Genomic DNA, 16562 nt, shown 5'->3' with positions numbered 1-16562 from the left:
ATGTTAGTAAAGTACCTTTCAGTAAATTACTCATCTTAGTAAAATCTGACAAGTACTCTAATACAGGTGGCTTAAAGAAAGACAGCACCAAGCTACAAACTGGCACCAAAACATTAGAAATTAGAGTTCTCGTTGTACTTGGGTCCATTAGAACAGAAAGAACTGAGCTCAGACGGGGAGTGTCCCCATTTTACAGAACAACGTGGGGAGTGACAAATCACCACAGGGGCCTGACATCTGCACCCCACCTTCAGCAAAATCTGTTACAGGACTCCTCCACCTCAGCGTGGGGCTGCAGTAATCACAGACATTTGAAAGTTGAGGTGTTTTGATTTTTAATTTTTCAGTTTTTTATTTTTTGATTTTTTTAGAGTCAAGTTATCCAGAGGAGAATGCATACTGCATACTTCATACAGGAACACCTGCCTGTATTTTGAGATCTAAAGCCAGCTCTCCTGGTCTCACCTGCATTCCTCCCAGAGGAAACAGGCACAGTCCAGCCGTTAGCTATAGCACCGGGGAGCCAGGCCCTGACAGGTGCCTTACCTGGTACTCTATCAGCTTCTCTCACTTTTGAAATCAAAGCAGAATACCCCCTCCCCAAATCTTCTGTGCTGAAATGAACTAGGTGGTATAAAGTCTCTTTGGTAAAGGAACACTTACCCGAATTTTCTCAATTTCCACTTTATTAGCAGTCTGCTGCTTCTCCAATCTTTCACTCAACTGAGAACAAATCTAAGAAAACAAACACGATATAAAATGACAATCTCTTTAGCAATGCCATCATCTGCATAGTTCTCTGGGCTCAGGATGAATTCTGCAGAGGAAGGTGGACTATGATGAGTGGAATGAAGACGGTACCACGTGGGAGGGGGTGTGATGACAGGTGAGCAGAGGTTCCGTTCCCCTGCACCCATCGGCCTAGGACTTGCACAAAATTTTCAGTGCCACAATTCAATGGCCAATGTTTACAAACACTTGCCAGGCTCAAGCCAGCAAGAGATCCCAGTACAGGAAGGAATAAGACCAATTCAGTTATGTTCTCAAAATGCAACCGGCCAGGGAGAGAAGTGGACCATACGCGAACAGAAGGCCATCATTCTGGGTCTGAAATGCTCCCAAGAACATAGAGTAGCTTTCATTTATTAAGTGACTACTTATGTGCTGGGAACTATGCCAGGTGCTCTACAAACAGAACCTTGTGGACTCCTCACAACAGTTCTCCGAGAGAGCGATTATTTCCCTTATTTTACAGCTGAGAGTCAGTGAGGTAACTTGTGCAGTGAAGCGAAGGGACCCGTCAGAGCGAGTGGCAGAGCCAGGACTCGTGTGGGTGTGGAGAAGACACATCTCACGCAGGCAGGCAGGGCTTCTGGAGTATATGGCCCGACTCCAGGGTGCATGGACCCACCTGCTTGTAGTCACCGATGATAGAACTGTTTTTTTTAATCTCAGATTCTGCCTTGTCAAGTTCCCGACGGCACATTTCTTTTAACTGCATACATTGGGAAAAGCAAAAGTGAATGTTTTAAGGGAAATGTAAAGGAAGCGCTGGTGCTACCTGCTTAGTGCTGGGCTTTCCCGAGAGCACCTGATCTAACTCTGGAAGGGCTCTAATTCTCCCACCTTCTTCCTTCCCTCTCAGCAGTACTAACCCCATTCCTGATGCCAGGAGAGAACAGTCAAAACTTCTGAAAACAACAAACCCTCTTTCAGATTGGAGCTTTTGCTGAAGTTCCTCCCTGTCAACCTGGGACCCTGAGCTAAGGCGGTGACACAGCAAATGCAGAGGAAGAGTTAATGGCAGGACCGTGGCTCCTTCAGTACCTCGTCGATTATGTAGAAAGTGCCTCATCTCTCTTCAGCAGTCTGACTGAGATGAGAGGGTGAGCTGTCATGGGCAACTAGCCTGCTCCAGTGTGTGCAGCACTCAAAGCTCTTCCCATGGCTGCAAGTTTGTGCCCCCAGGGACTGTGGAGAGCTGGCTCGGGACAAGCCTTCCAGAGTTTGCTCTGCAGGGGCTCTGTCAGTGGACAGGTAGGGGAAGAGCCAGACACTGTGATGTCTGGTTTCTTTCTGCAGAAACGCTAACCCTCTTCTTTGTCACACTAAGATGCTGACACACTGGAATTTCTCCTGCCCCAGTGAAGGATGGGTTTTTGCCCCACTGTCTCCTCCCACATTTTAATTATTAAGAACCATTATGCTTTACACAGTAAACAGAAAAGGCCTTTGGAGAGAAACTGAAGCCAGCTGTCTCTGGGTTCTTCAGTGCCAAGAGGAAGTCACCAGCCAAATTCCTAGCTCTCAAGACACAGAGGAATATGGGAGGGGTGATGCTCCCCTTACCTGAGCAGACTCTTCTTCTAGCCGTCTTTTCTCTTCTTCTGCATCAATCAACTTCTGTTTGGTCATAAGCAGCTCCTTATTCAGTGCATCTGCCTTTTCCTCAGCCTGAAACATTTAAGAGATGCTGTTACAGAACAAGAAGTGAGAACTGGGAGGGGTGTGAGTTATTCAGCACAATCCCATTTTAAGATGAGGAGGAAACTGTGATCTAGAGGACATGATGTGTCCTAGGTCACACTGAGACTACACTCATGCAAAGTGTCTAACCCAGTCTCCTGCATAGAGGTAGTGTGGGGCAGTGGTTAGGAGCTCCCCCCTTGGCATCAGACAGCCTGGGCTCAACTTCTATCGCTCCCTGCCTGTGTGCCACTTAGATAAGTCATTAAGAACCTCTCTGAGCTTCAGGATCTCCATCTGAGAGATAAGGCTTGGAAAGGACTCAGCACAGTATGTAATAAACCCAGCATATAATAAACACTCAATGAAAGGTAGCTGCCATCAACATTAACAGTATAACAAATTCTAGTTTTCTTCCTCCAGACTCTCAGTATTTCTTCTGCTTCATCAAACAAGTTCTGCATTTTGTTCTCAATGTCCCCCAATAAAGAAAGGCGTCCCTTCCCTGAAATGGCCATCCTCCACCCCTGTTTCTTCCTAAAGCATGTAGAGGTCTGGTGGGCAGATCTCTGCGTCTAAGTGAAAGTGATATGCCTGCACCTGACCTACAGAGTCCCTGCCACTGGACAGTCCACGGCTGACGGGACACGAGCAGCTGCAGCGCGCCGGAGGGCGGTCAAGGAAATGGGCCGGAAGCTCCTAGTTACAGAGCACTAGATAGAGAGGGTCTCTGCCACCTCCTTATACACAACCTCCTTTGACAATGGATGGTTTCCCTGAAATTAAACAGCATTTCTGATGTCATTTAGCTGAAGTGGTATCACTGGGCCCCTGTGCTTTCTACTATACTACTTCTTCTGACATACTTTCTTTGGGAGGAACAGGTTCCAGGAGGCTGGGCCTTAAATGGAAAACTGAGAATGGCATGAGATGCAAACTCAAAGGCCATTAATTACTGTTACACTGCACATGCATGCAATTAAATGGGTCCTAGAGTTAAGATCTGTCCTTTCTGGGGAGTGGCTTATCATCTCCTTCTCTAGCTCAGACCCAAGAAGCAATCAAAAGGGAAACGACGATCAAACAACAAAGGAAATGTCTAGTAAGGAGAATGAAGTCCTGTTAAAGATTTTCTTTTGCTTTAATCAACAGAACATCCTGTTATCTCTCCCTTCTCTCCTGGGTCTGGACTTGGTTAACACCTTTTGAGCAACAGCACATACATCTGTCCTCTCAGTTACTCATCATCACTCCCATATAGGTAAGACTGATTCTAACAAGTATGGGACAGCCAAGTCATGAACTGGGTTTTCTTACTCAAGAGACTTCCTTGCCCACGCTGACTCCTCAATTTATAAAAATGTTAGATGGGGAAGTGATTTCCTCAAGGCCGCACAATGCACATAGCAGAGCTGGAATCTGAAACAAGGTTACTTGACATTAAGCCCAGCATTTGTGCCACAGCTCCAAGAGCTGACTCTCAATGCTGTGCCAATGGGAAGGTGCACAGAAGCTACTGGACTGACAGAACCAGGGTCCTCCAGTGACACCACACTTGCTGCGCAATCACCCTACTTACATAAGCACATGGGCAGAGAACATCTGGTGATAATAAACATAAAGCCAGACTTCCACTTCTGGTCATGAAGGACTAACCCAAACCAGATTTACCCTCCCACTGTAAACAAAAAACCGGACAAAATATATGAAACTACTACTTGCTGACACTGAAAACAATAAATGCAGAACTGTGGTTCATGGGAGAAAGGATATAAGCAAGGTGAGTCCTACTACCACCCTGGGTTTCTACCTAGAGGTACATTCTGGACCAAAGAGCAGTGTGAGGGGTTCCAAACGGCATGCCTCAGAGGATTTAAGGAGGCAGAGTTAGAGGGTCAGAGATGCCGAAGTGGCTAGAAGCCACAGGGCAGAAATCTGGAGGTGAGAAAACTCCAGAACTGCTAATAAGGTAGTAGAGGAGATAAAATGAAATAATAAAAATACCCAATTAAACCAAAGAAGGCAGAAAGGAAAACAATAAAAAGCAAAAACAACAAATAGAGAACAAACAGCAAGGTGGTAGACTTAAACCCACCCTATAAATAATTATATTAAATGTAACTGGTCTAAACATTCCAATTAAAAGGAGATTATCAGACTGAACCAAAAAAGCAAGGTCCAACTATATGCTGGCTACAAAACCCCATTTTAAATATAAAGACACAGATACGTTAAAAGTAAAAGGATAGACTAGGATATACCAAGCAATACCATGACAGCTGGAATGGCTATATTAATATCAGAGTAGATTTCAGAACAAAGAGTATTACCAGAGGCAAAGAGGGACACTTCACAACAGTAAGAGTCACTCATTAAGAAGGCAGTAATCTGGAGTGTATTCATAAATTCAAATTACAAGAAACAAAAACTGACACAACTGAAAGGAGAAATATATAAGTGCAGAGTCACCGACTTTCTCACTGCTCTCTCAGTAAGTGACAGAACAAAGTGAAACCAGTAAGCCTATGCAAGATTTAAACAACACTCAATCAACTCGACTGAAGTGACCTTTACAGAACACTCCACCCACAACAACAGAGTACACACTTCCAGGTGTGTGCGGGACATTCACCCAAACAGACCATATGGAAGGCCCTAAAATAAGCATAAATATGTTTTTAAAACATTAAAATCAGGAAGAATATGTTCTCTGATGACAATTGAATTAAATTAGAAATAAAAGAAAAATTTCTGGGACAAATCCCTAACAGCTGAAAATTAAACAACACATGACTAAGTAACTCAGAGAATAGAGAAGAAATCACAAGAACTGAATGAAAATAAAAACACAATACATCAAAATGTGGGATATGCAGCTGAAATAGTGCTTCAGGGAGATTTACAACTTTAAGTGCTTAGTTTAGAAAAGAATGAAGGTCTAAAATCAATGATCAAGTTTCCTCTTTAAGAAGTTAGAAAAAGAGCAAATTAAACTGAAATAAAAGTAAGAGATAATAAAAAGCAGAGTCAATGAAACAGAGGGAAAAACAAACACAAAAAAACCCAAAAGCTCGGTTTTGAAAAGATCAACACAACTGATAAATTTCTAGTTAGACTGATTAAGGAAAAAGGGAAAAGACACAAATTACCCACAACAGGAATGAAAGAGAGGAGATTTTAACAGTTCCTATAAACATTACAAGAATAAGAAAATATCAATGACTTTATACCAATATATTTAACAACTAAGATGAAATGGATAAATTACTTGAAAGATTCAAATTATAAAAATGGACACAAGAAGAATTAGAAAATTTGAAAGCTCTGTATATGAAAATAAATTTGAGTTCATAATTAAATAATTTCCTGCTAAGAAAACTCCAGGCCCATGTGGCTTGACTACAGAATTAAAGATCTAATCAAGGAACAATCCTACATAAAGACCTTTAAAAAACAGGAGGAAACACTGCCCAGTTCACTTTAGAAGGCCAGCATTCCCAGTATCAAAGCGAGACTAAGACATTAAAGAAACTCCAGACAAATATTCCTCAGGAATACAAAAATCTTTAATACAAATAAAAGTCTTTTTTTTTTTTTAAAAAAGGGAACTCCAAGATTCCTAGGAATGCAAAGTTTGTATACACTAGAAAATCAATTTACTTCACTGTACTAACAGAATTAAGGAGAAACAGCAAATAATCACCTCAAGTAATGCAGGAAGAGCATCTGACCAAATTCAACACCTATTCATGACAACTGGTAGCTAACAGGAAGAAAGGAGAACTTCCTCAACATGGTCTATGAAAAACCTACAGCTAACATTTGGAACAAGGTGATGGGGGACACTCTCACCATTCAACATTGTTCCAAAAGCCCTAGTCAGTGCAGGAAGGCAAGGGAAGAAAGGCAAATGACTTGAAAGGAAGTAAAACTGTTTTTATTCAGAGATGCTATGACTGTGAATGTGGAGAATCCTAAAAAGTAAACAAAAAAGCTACTAGAATCGTAAGTGAATTAACCAAGGTCACAGGATACAAGGTCATGTAATCAATTGTATTTCTAGAGACTAGCAATGAACAATTGTAAAACAATATCCTTAATAACATTAAAATATATGCAAGTCTTGTAAACTGAAAACTAAAGTTGAAATTGAAAAAGAGCTACATAAATGAAAATTATAATGTATTTATGGATTACAAGTTTCAATTACTGTTCAGATGGTAATACTTCCCAAGCTGACTTATAGATTCACTACAACCTCACTCAAACTCCCAGATGGCTTTTATTTCTAGAAGTTGACAAACTGATTCTAGTATTTATAAAGAAATGCAAATGACTTAGAATAGCCAAACTATGTTGTAAAAAGAACAACAAAGTTGGAGGATTCACATGCTATGAAGATGGTAGGGCCACAGCAGTTAAGACTGTGGTCCTCCATAAGGACAGACATAGACATCAGTGAAGCAGATACAGAATCGAGGACACCCATAAGTATAGTGTCAAATAATTTTTACAAAAGAAGCCAAAGTAATTCAGTGGGGAAAGCTGAGCAACCTGCTCAAGGTCAGAGGACTAGAATGCAGCGAAGCCAAGAACTCCAATTCCAGCAGGTGGTCTCCTCAGCCTGTTTCCATCACTCTCACATCACACTGTCTCAGTGTGGACAGCAACCAGGCCAGAGGGGACTCGGACGGGGTCCTGTCAGCCCTGGGCCAGGTGCCTCCCACAGGCTCCCTCTCAGCCTGCAGCACCAGTGTCATACCAAGAATTTCTCCATAGCTATTGTGTGACAGGTAATAAAAGTGACAGCGGAGGAACAACAAGAGTGATATAAAATCCACTGGAAATAAAAGAGCGTTCTAGAAATCCTATCCACCACGTACCAGGGAGCTTTTCTCTGGGATGCAGAAAGGGAAGAGTGAAAAGGCATGAGGTTCTTTCAAATATCTGAGTCCCTGAAGTCAAGGAAAGGTTGGAGGACCCCACATCCCTCACTTCAGAACCTAGTTGATTTTCAGTGATGATTCAAAAGAAATGAGACTAATTTGGAAAGGGACTTTAGTGTGAAAAGGTCTGTCTGCTCAGCACTGTTGATGGCCGAATGATTGGACCCCAGTCTGACATTCCTGAGTCCGAAAGGCGGCAGGGGTCCTGCTCCTCTGAGCTACGTTAGGAGTGTCAGGTCAGTTGGGTTTCAATCTAAGGGCTCTGCCACTGACAGTGTCACTGTGTAAGATATTTAACCTCTTTTGGCCTCAGTTTCCTCAATAGTAAAATGGAGATTGTAACTGTATCCCTTACACAATATGGCTTGTTCTGAGGATGTGATGGTAAATACAAAGCACTTAGAGCAGTGCCTCATTGCTCACTAAGTGCTTAAGAAACGTTCTCTGTCAGGCATCAGTGTCTGGTCTTCCTCAACTTATATTTTTGATGCAGTTATGTCATCAAGTCATAGCTTCTCGTTCCATATTTATTTTGGAGACAGTGTGTTCCAATTAGATGCGCCTAGGTCAGAATTCTGGCTCTGCTTCTTCTGGGGTGCCTTCATCTCTCTGAGTCTCAAGTTTCATGATTGTTTAAAAAAAATCCTCATTCATATGAGGATTCATATGAGGATGGGCTCATGTGACTGTCCTTAACAAGGGTGAGCTAAGGATAAGCGACATTACAACTTAGCAAAGTGTTCATCATAGCATCTGTCACAAAGAGCATCAGCAAATGGGAATTCATATTATTTTTACTATTTCTCACTCTTGGCATCAGGAATGTAATCTAGTTCTTTGACTACTATATCAGGAAAAGACAACTTGAAAAAAAGTTTATACTCTTTACAAGCAGACTTCAAGAACCAAAAAAGTCTATGATCCACCTTAAACTAGTGGAACATCAGTGTTACTTCTGGGCCTGTCAGACTGGCGAATGCAACGGCTCAAACTAAAAATCCACCTGGAATTTTAGCCTAAGTTGCCTCTTAATATAATTTCATTGTAGAACACAAAGCTCTGGTATAGGAGTCATTTTCTTTTCCTTTACACCTCCTTTCTGTGCGATCTACAGCTCCTAGAAGAGCCATCACTGGTACACACTGCGGCCTGCTACAGTAATTACTCTGCTCCAAGTACACCCACCTTCTTCCACTCACTTGGCAGAAATGCCTGAACGCTGAGGGGACGATTCTACAAAGAATATCAGAGGGTATTCTGGGATTCAACCTAAGGAGCAGACTGTGGTCAAGCAGAAATCAGTCAGATCTCCAGGTTCTGGTTACCTAGGGCTAATGATTCTGGAACACCCTCCTGCAAAAACTGGAAAAAGGAGTCTTCCCAGCTACCTGCAGCTATTTGTGGCTGACAATCAGACAAGCAGAGAGAACCAACACTGACTGTGCCTAATTCTTTCATTTGGTGGTGCCTTTTACATATACCAGATCATGTAATTTTCACTATCGCCCTGGGACACAGCTATTATTCCACCTCCCCACACTTTACTTGAAAGTAGAGTAGCTGGTGTTAAAATCCAGATCTGTTCAAAATTTTGTTCCATTATTCTATTCCTAAAGAGAGGTAGTAAGAACCAGTAGACACTGCTCTCTCTCCTTGTCTTCATCTTCAAGTGTGAACCGCTTTGAGAATCTAGTGGAAGCACAAACTGCTGAAGAAATACAGTGGCACACAATATTTTCATACACCTGGTGGATGTCAAGGACCCTGTGAAGGTTATAGATCCCACAGGGCTCAACGTATTATGTAAGTCCCCTGTAAACTCTCAACCCCTATGCCTACCTCTAGAACCTCAGAAAAATCAGTGAGCAGAAAAGTAATTTAAGGAGCCTGACAGGGAAATCTTAAGTCAGGTGTTGGCAAACTATGGCCCAAGCGACAAATCCAGTCTGCCACCTATTCTCGTAAACAAAGTTTTATTGGAACACAACCAGGCTCATTCATTTATTCACTGTCTATAGCTATCAGCTACTTCTGTGCCAAGGGCAGAGTTAAATAACTGCAACAGAGACAATATGGTCCACAAAGCCTGAAATATTTACTATCTATCCCTTTTACAGAAAAAGTTTGCCAACCTCTGACCTAAACCATGAATGAGAGACTGCACTTCGTCTAAGGGAAGCCTGTAGTATAGAAAATGGACAAGCACCCTGCCAGGAACACCATCATCTCAAGTTTTTAAGAGTAGGAGAAGCAGATTAAAACAGAACACCTGCCAATAGAAATGATGGATGAAATCGCGAGCTGCGGAGGCACTGAGCTTTATTACAATTGGCAACGCTTACCCAACAGGCACGAGCAATGCAGGGTGACAAAGTCTGTTCCTGTCTTAGGGGTATGGAAGTTACAATGATTAAATGCTACTGCCAATTGCAACAGCCTAAGAATTAGCCAAAAAGCCTTGCAATCAAACAATGTTTGGAAAGGAGTTCAGGGATTGCATGTGTAATGAAGAATGAGGTAAGGAGGGCTTAATGAGATAATCAATGACCCCTGAAGGAAAAGAGGGAAGTAGTACTGACGAGAGCAGGCTGCATCAGAAGAGGGAAACTTTGAAGGCAGGTGACTAGAACAACACTACGATTCAAGGATTTCACTTGATTAAGGGAGAAATGTTTCAATGTAATCTATCCCTTCAGACAAGTCAGACTTACATTATCCAGGTCCTTCCGCAGGGCAATCTTGCTAGTCACCAGCTCATGGGCTAAGTCATCGTTTTCCTGTTCCAATCTCATGTTAGCTTCTTGTAGACGCCTATTCTCCCGCTGAGGGGTAGAAAGAAACGAGTTACAGACATAAAAATCAGATGGAAATGACAAGTTCTCAAGGTTAACCCTCAAAACTGCCTGCCAAGTCCTATGGGAATCATGGGAGACATGGCTGGTCCTAATGTGCTACCAATCAACAGGTTCCTACTTTGCCTCCACAAGGCATATTTAACTGATTCAAGTGACTGTCCAGCAGTTACTTCTTATGAATTGTGACAAAAGCCCACTGAGCTGTAACAAACTAGGCAGCTGGTTTGAAGCAAAACAGATCTTGCTTTCTCATTTGCAAACTCAAACTGAAACTTAAACCTAGAATAGTGAAATTGAATTTTAAAAAGAACTCACTGAAGCACAATTATGTGAAATGAAAGGCGGAAAGCTCTTCACATCACCTGAGACATAAGCAACAAACCTCAAATCGCTCAATGGGGTCTTCTTGTTGGGCCTGCTGTTCTCTCATGGTGTGATACTCTTTTTCATATTTTTTCAACTTCTTCTGACTAATCTGTAGGATAAAACACAGCACAAATTAAAAAGTATCAGAGAGGGGTGGGTGCTTCAGGGCCTGCACCAAAGACCAAGACCTCTGCTGACGCAGGCACCTCCAGTTACTATGGAAGTGGTGTTTCCTGCACATAAGCCCAGGACCCAAAGGTCTTACTCAATGACCACCATGCCCAGGGTTCTGCTGGGGATAACTGGTTCCTGAAGTTTTCCCCAAGTGTTAGAATGAACACCCAACAGATAACCCCTCCTACCTGAGTTCTAGGTCTGACTATCCTCCATCCTCCTCCTCCTCCTCATCACCACCACCCTCACTGACCATTTTATTTAGCACATACCAGCACTGCTGCAAGAGGCTTTACATCTGATCTCATGACACCTCTACAAGGTGCGGTATATTATCAGCCTCATTTTATATGCAGGTTAACTAAGGTATAAGGAGGTAATGTAACTTGACCAAAGTCACTAAGTTAGGAGCTGGCATATCTAGGATTTGAGCCCAGACTGCTAGATGCCATCCAAAGTCCAAGCTGTCGCCCCCTCACTGTCCTACCACCTAGCACTTTCCTCTGTACTAACAACTTCCGTGCTGCTTTCAAACACGAAAAATTCTCCTGACAATTCTCCTTAAAAACACAGTTCTGCTGAGCATTCTACTTAGCCACTCTTCCACCCCATCAAACTGTCCTTTCTCTCAAGCTTTTTCTTATCAACTACTGCAAACCATTACACTGCTGATTCACAAATCAGACTTTTAGCCCCCGAGTTCCAGGTTAATTAGAAATCTTAGAGCTAGTCTAGTCTACCTTCCTTATTTTATAGGGGGAAAAAACTGACACCTAGAAAGGAGATGGGACAAGCCCAAGTTTGCAGCATACTGGTGTCAGCATCTCCAGTTCTCTGTTCCACTATTGCTTTTTTCTTTAACTCGAGCTGCCTGGTGTTTCCTTCACATTGACTCTGTGGACACCAGCCCTTGTTGGGATGCTTACAGGTCTACCTCAAACAGAGCTTATTCCTGGAGTTTGGCTACTGCCCAAGGGAAGGCAGCCAGGAACATAATAGCACAATGCCCTGGCTGCTGTCTACAGAAAGATGCCCATTAAACACTTGGGGTGAGGCCACAAGCTGGAGTGGCATCCTTAAACCTAGGTCTTCTGTGGTTTAAGGCCAATGCTGGGGTAAACGTTTACTGTACATGTAGGTGATTCACAACGAAAGCACCAAAATAAAACATCAGTGTGATCCATAAATGTATAAACAATCCTAACAGATCAATAGTAGAGGAACAGAAAATAAATAAGGCTTGTGGGCAGCAAACACTTCCCCCTAGTACTCTGTGCTGTCAGTCTGTGTAAATGACAAGGGAGGGCAATGGATATAAGGCTCCCCCTAGTGCTCTATAAAACTGACACCAAATCCTACGAAACATTCTCACAAATCTTCAGGATTCTTCAACTTTTCATTCTCATGCTGGGATAAGAAAGAATTAACATTTCCCCCAATAAACATACATTTTAAAAAGCTAATCACAAAATAATTTCTTCTACATTTCATTATCCTTTATTATAAATGCCTCATTCTCAGAGTAAAAGGGTTGCATCTCCCCCAGCACTGTACCAGCAGTTATGTGTAACAAGCGCCTGACAAATGCCAGACCCTTTACACATGTCACTCATTTGGCTCTTACAGTTTTTTGATAGGATATGGACATTTTCTTTATGTGTTTCCTATGTTTTCTGCATTGAACATGAATTACTTTTATAATTAAGTTAAAATAAATGCTGTTTAAAAATAATTCTCGTAACTATTCTGAGCTTCTCTAAGACAGAGCTCTGCTCATACACAGAGCTTGCTAGGTCGTGTTCTGACTTCGTTACCTACTCAGGTTTGCCTTCCTGATTCTCAGCCTCACTTGTTCTCAGTCTCTCTCTTACTCCTTCCTTCCCTTTAAATACCTCACCCCTATCCTCATCACAAACAAACCCCAGTAAACATAACACTGCTTACAATGGGTTCACAGCTGGTCCTGACTTCCACTGCAGATGGCTGCGTACCAGAGCCAACTAGTTTAGGCTGCCTGAGGCACAACCCCCACGAAGACAACTGATGCCTGATACCTGAATGGGGAACAAGAGCTATCACAGCAGCAAAAACAGCAACTCAAGCATCCTTCTGAGGCTGCACCCAGGACAGGCCAGCACCTCTCAGCCTGCCCATCCCACTATCTGTGAATTCTCCAGGTCAGAACTGTGTCTCACTCATTGCTGTCCCCTGCCCACGCACATAGAGAGTGCCCAGAAATGCTTGCTAAATTCATGAGAAATGACCCCCTCTTCTGCACTGACCTTTCTTCTAAATGGAAATGGCAACCACAGTGAACGCACACTGCGAGCCTGCTCCCCGCCTGTGCAGCCCTGTGCTTGGATTCCTCCTATTCACCTTTCAGATCACGGCTCCAACATCACTTCTTTAGCGAGCCCTTCCCTGACACCCTCTTCCCCTTTTGTTACATATTCTCATAGCATCAAGTCAATCCTCCATGGCACCTGTCCAAGTACACAATTATTTATTTATGTGCTTACTTGACTGTCTGTCTTTCCACTAGGAAACAGGCCACGTCTGTTTTGCTTACCACCATTATCTCTAGGGCCTACCTCAACGCTTGGAATATAAACGAGACTTAATCAGATGTTGATCAGATCAAAGCCAATGGCCTTCCTTTTAACCTAATAAAGATGTAAGCAGGGACATTTATTTAATCGATAGTTGAGCCCCTCTATGTGCCATGTTCTTTGCTAGGCATTAGTGACACAGAGATACGCAAATTCAACAAGGACAAGAACTCTCACATGGTGAGATTCCTAATGGCTGGAACACAGTAAGCATGAAAACACTTAATGAAGAGACATACTCCCCACCCTTCAAAGCCCAAAGTTCATTTTATCTGTCTCTTACTTGTATCACTAACATTTTAACTGAATTCAAGAAGGGAAGCTATGGAATCAGCCCAAGAGCTCTGGATCACACCCACTGTTGCTGACTCCTATCAGAAGGCTGTGGAAATCACAGCTTCATGTACAGGGGTATTTTTGCCCTCACAGAAGATTAAATTTGAAATCTGTTCTGTTTAAATGTACTTCCAGGGTTGGGGGCAGGTTCTAATAATTTCCTGGGATAAGACTTGACTCTGTAATTTAGGTAAAACTAATTTTATACCTCACTTCAATTAGCACAGTGGTTCTTAACACTGTTAGAGACAGTCCATGTTGATGGTCCCCTGAGAGCCATGGTTCCCATAAGAAAGGACAGAAGCTAACTCCACCCCCACCCACTCCCAGCAATAAAATGCACACCATTTCAGAGGGCTCATGGGCTCCCTGAGGCCCATCCACAGTTCCAGGTTAAGAAACCCTGAATCAGAAAGAAGGCGGAGACTTGGAATGTGACAGTTGGATATTCTGGCAGAAGTAAACATTTACTCCAAAACATCTCTCCCTTTGGTCACTTACTTGTCATTACTCTGTCACAGGAGTTAGATTATGTTCTCTCTTAAAACACGTGCTACTTGCCCTGGGAAGGCTGGTCCCCGATCAGCCCCTAGAACAGGCAGGGATGTCCCGGCCCACACGGATGGAGAAAGAGCTTCTGACCTGGATGGGAGGCAGCTAGCACAGTCTACCACTAAGAGCTTGGACAGACCAAGGCTTGAGTCCTATCTCTGCTGATGTATCACTGTGTGACTGAAGGCAAGCTGCCTTATCTCAGCCTCAGGTTCCTCATCTGTGAAAATGTCAACAGTTCATACGAGGACTATTATTATGAGGACCACACGATATAAAGCATATACTACAAAGAGCTGAGAAGAATACCTGGCTCACAATGAAGTCTTTATTTTTAAATAAAGGGTGGCTAAGACATGGAAACAACCCAAATGTCCATTGACAGATGACTGGATAAGGAAGATGTGGTATATATATACAATGGAATACTGCTCAGCCATAAAAAAGAATAATGCTATCTGCAGCAACATGGATGGACCTGAAGATTGTCATTCTAAGTGAAGTAAGCCAGAAAGAGCAAGAAAAATGCCATATGATATCACTTACATGTGGAATCTAAAAAAGACACAAATAAACTTATTTATAAAACAGAAAACAGACTTACAGACAGAACAAACTTATGGTTACCAGCGGGTAAAGAGGGTACGAAGGGATAAATTGGGAATTCGAAAACTGCACCTCTTGGGGAGTGATGGATATGTTAGCTATCTTGATTGTAGTAGTGGCTTCATTGGTGTATATATATATATATATATATATATATACACACACACACATGTATATATCAAAATTCATCAAATTGTACATCTGAAATATGTGTAGTTTACTGTACAGGAACCATACCACAATAAAGGTGATAAATAAACAGACAGACAGATAAGACAGACGATGGACAGATAGATAGTTTGTTACTATTATCTGCATTCTTGTCCTGAATCAGAGACAAAGCCATCCTCTGAACGTGTGCTGCAAACAATGAGCCATTTAAACAAAGTCCATTTAACACACAAGAGCAGGAAATAGGTTGCTAATAGGAAATAGGAGTTGATTCTGAAGTCTGGCTTAAAAAACTCTCAAAGGCCAGAACCCTTGTTGAGCTGAACTCATAGAAAGTCCAGTGTAGGTGGGTGGTTGAATGTTAGTAGCTCTGCATGAAAAGGCTGGAGTATACTGTGTGGGTGAGTGGGTGGGTAGGAAAAGGTACATTAAGGAGGTCCTGACCCCTAAGCCCTCACTGCTAAACAGAGAAATCGGACACAAGTTCATCTTCCTTTTTCAATTATTGATTAAAAGAATCTGAGATTTACATAGGAGTTAAGACAACATGCTACCTCTACACCTACTATTTTCTTTAATCCTCAAAACAACTTTCTGAGACGGGTATAGCAGGGACTGTCACCCTCACTGCACTGGGGAACTGAGACCTAGATAGGAAGAGGGACTTTGTCTAAACTCAAAGACCCAGTCTATTCAGTGGCAGTGCCAGAAAAAACGCAAATCTGGGGCGATTCTTGTTTCTTATCCATCTCTGTAGCAGGCCCAGCACTGAATACAGTTCTCAGCAGATAAGACAATCTACAAATGCTTGTTGACTTGAACTGGCTTAAAGAGAGCAGGTGCAATTTCTCTCTCTACAGCCTTGCTGTGTTAACCTACTTTGGGTCACACAGCAGAGCAAAGCCAGGATGAGAGCCAAGATTTGTGGGACTCCTAGGCCTGTGCTTATAAGCACTTGAAAAAATAATCCTATGTAATTTCTGAGCCTTTTTATTTAATTTGTTCAAATAGTTCAGACTCGAACTCCCTCAAAGATCACTAAACAGAATTAGGCAGCTTTGTTCTACCATCAGAATATTTTTCTAAAACACAAGAAGTAAATTAGTAGCAGAGGACCCAAAAACAGATAAGGAGCAAGGGAGACCAGCTTCTTAAAATAAAGCAAGGTAGCGAGCACTGCTATCCTTGCAACAACCAACAAAATTTAGAGTTCAATGCAGGGAAAGAGAATATCCACTCAGAAGCTTCCTCATGAAATCCAATTATAAAAGGTAGAGACAATCAAAGAAGTGAAACTAGCCTGGCCTAGCTATAAGGAAAATGGAACTGAGCTACATTGCACAGAGAGTAAGTTTCGACACTGATGTGGAGACTAAGCAACCCATCCTTATACGACAAACATCACCAAAAACAGGCCTATATAAGTGGCTCTTATCTCATTCCTTCAATCCCTCAGGCATTGTAAAACACAATGATGATAA

At 42.3% G+C, this 16562-nt stretch overlaps 1 protein-coding gene across 6 annotated transcripts in view; it reads right to left on the bottom strand.

Moving 5' to 3' along the window:
- RABGAP1 (RAB GTPase activating protein 1) overlaps nucleotides 1-16562 on the bottom strand; it is a 134637-nt gene that overhangs the window by 4330 nt on the left and 113745 nt on the right. For all 6 annotated transcript variants that reach the window (XM_031450405.2, XM_031450401.2, XM_064490500.1 and 3 more), the window contains 5 exons: nucleotides 10650-10742; nucleotides 10124-10234; nucleotides 2350-2454; nucleotides 1412-1495; nucleotides 664-735 (listed from right to left, as the gene is read on the bottom strand). In XM_031450405.2, the coding sequence (XP_031306265.2) occupies nucleotides 664-735; nucleotides 1412-1495; nucleotides 2350-2454; nucleotides 10124-10234; nucleotides 10650-10742 (465 nt within the window). The remainder of the gene's footprint in view (nucleotides 1-663; nucleotides 736-1411; nucleotides 1496-2349; nucleotides 2455-10123; nucleotides 10235-10649; nucleotides 10743-16562) is intronic.

The sequence above is a fragment of the Camelus dromedarius genome, chromosome 10 (assembly GCF_036321535.1).
Source record: "Camelus dromedarius isolate mCamDro1 chromosome 10, mCamDro1.pat, whole genome shotgun sequence".
NCBI lineage: Eukaryota > Metazoa > Chordata > Mammalia > Artiodactyla > Camelidae > Camelus > Camelus dromedarius.
Note: the sequence above shows the minus strand (reverse complement) of the source record. Positions and strands in the feature narration are given on the sequence as shown.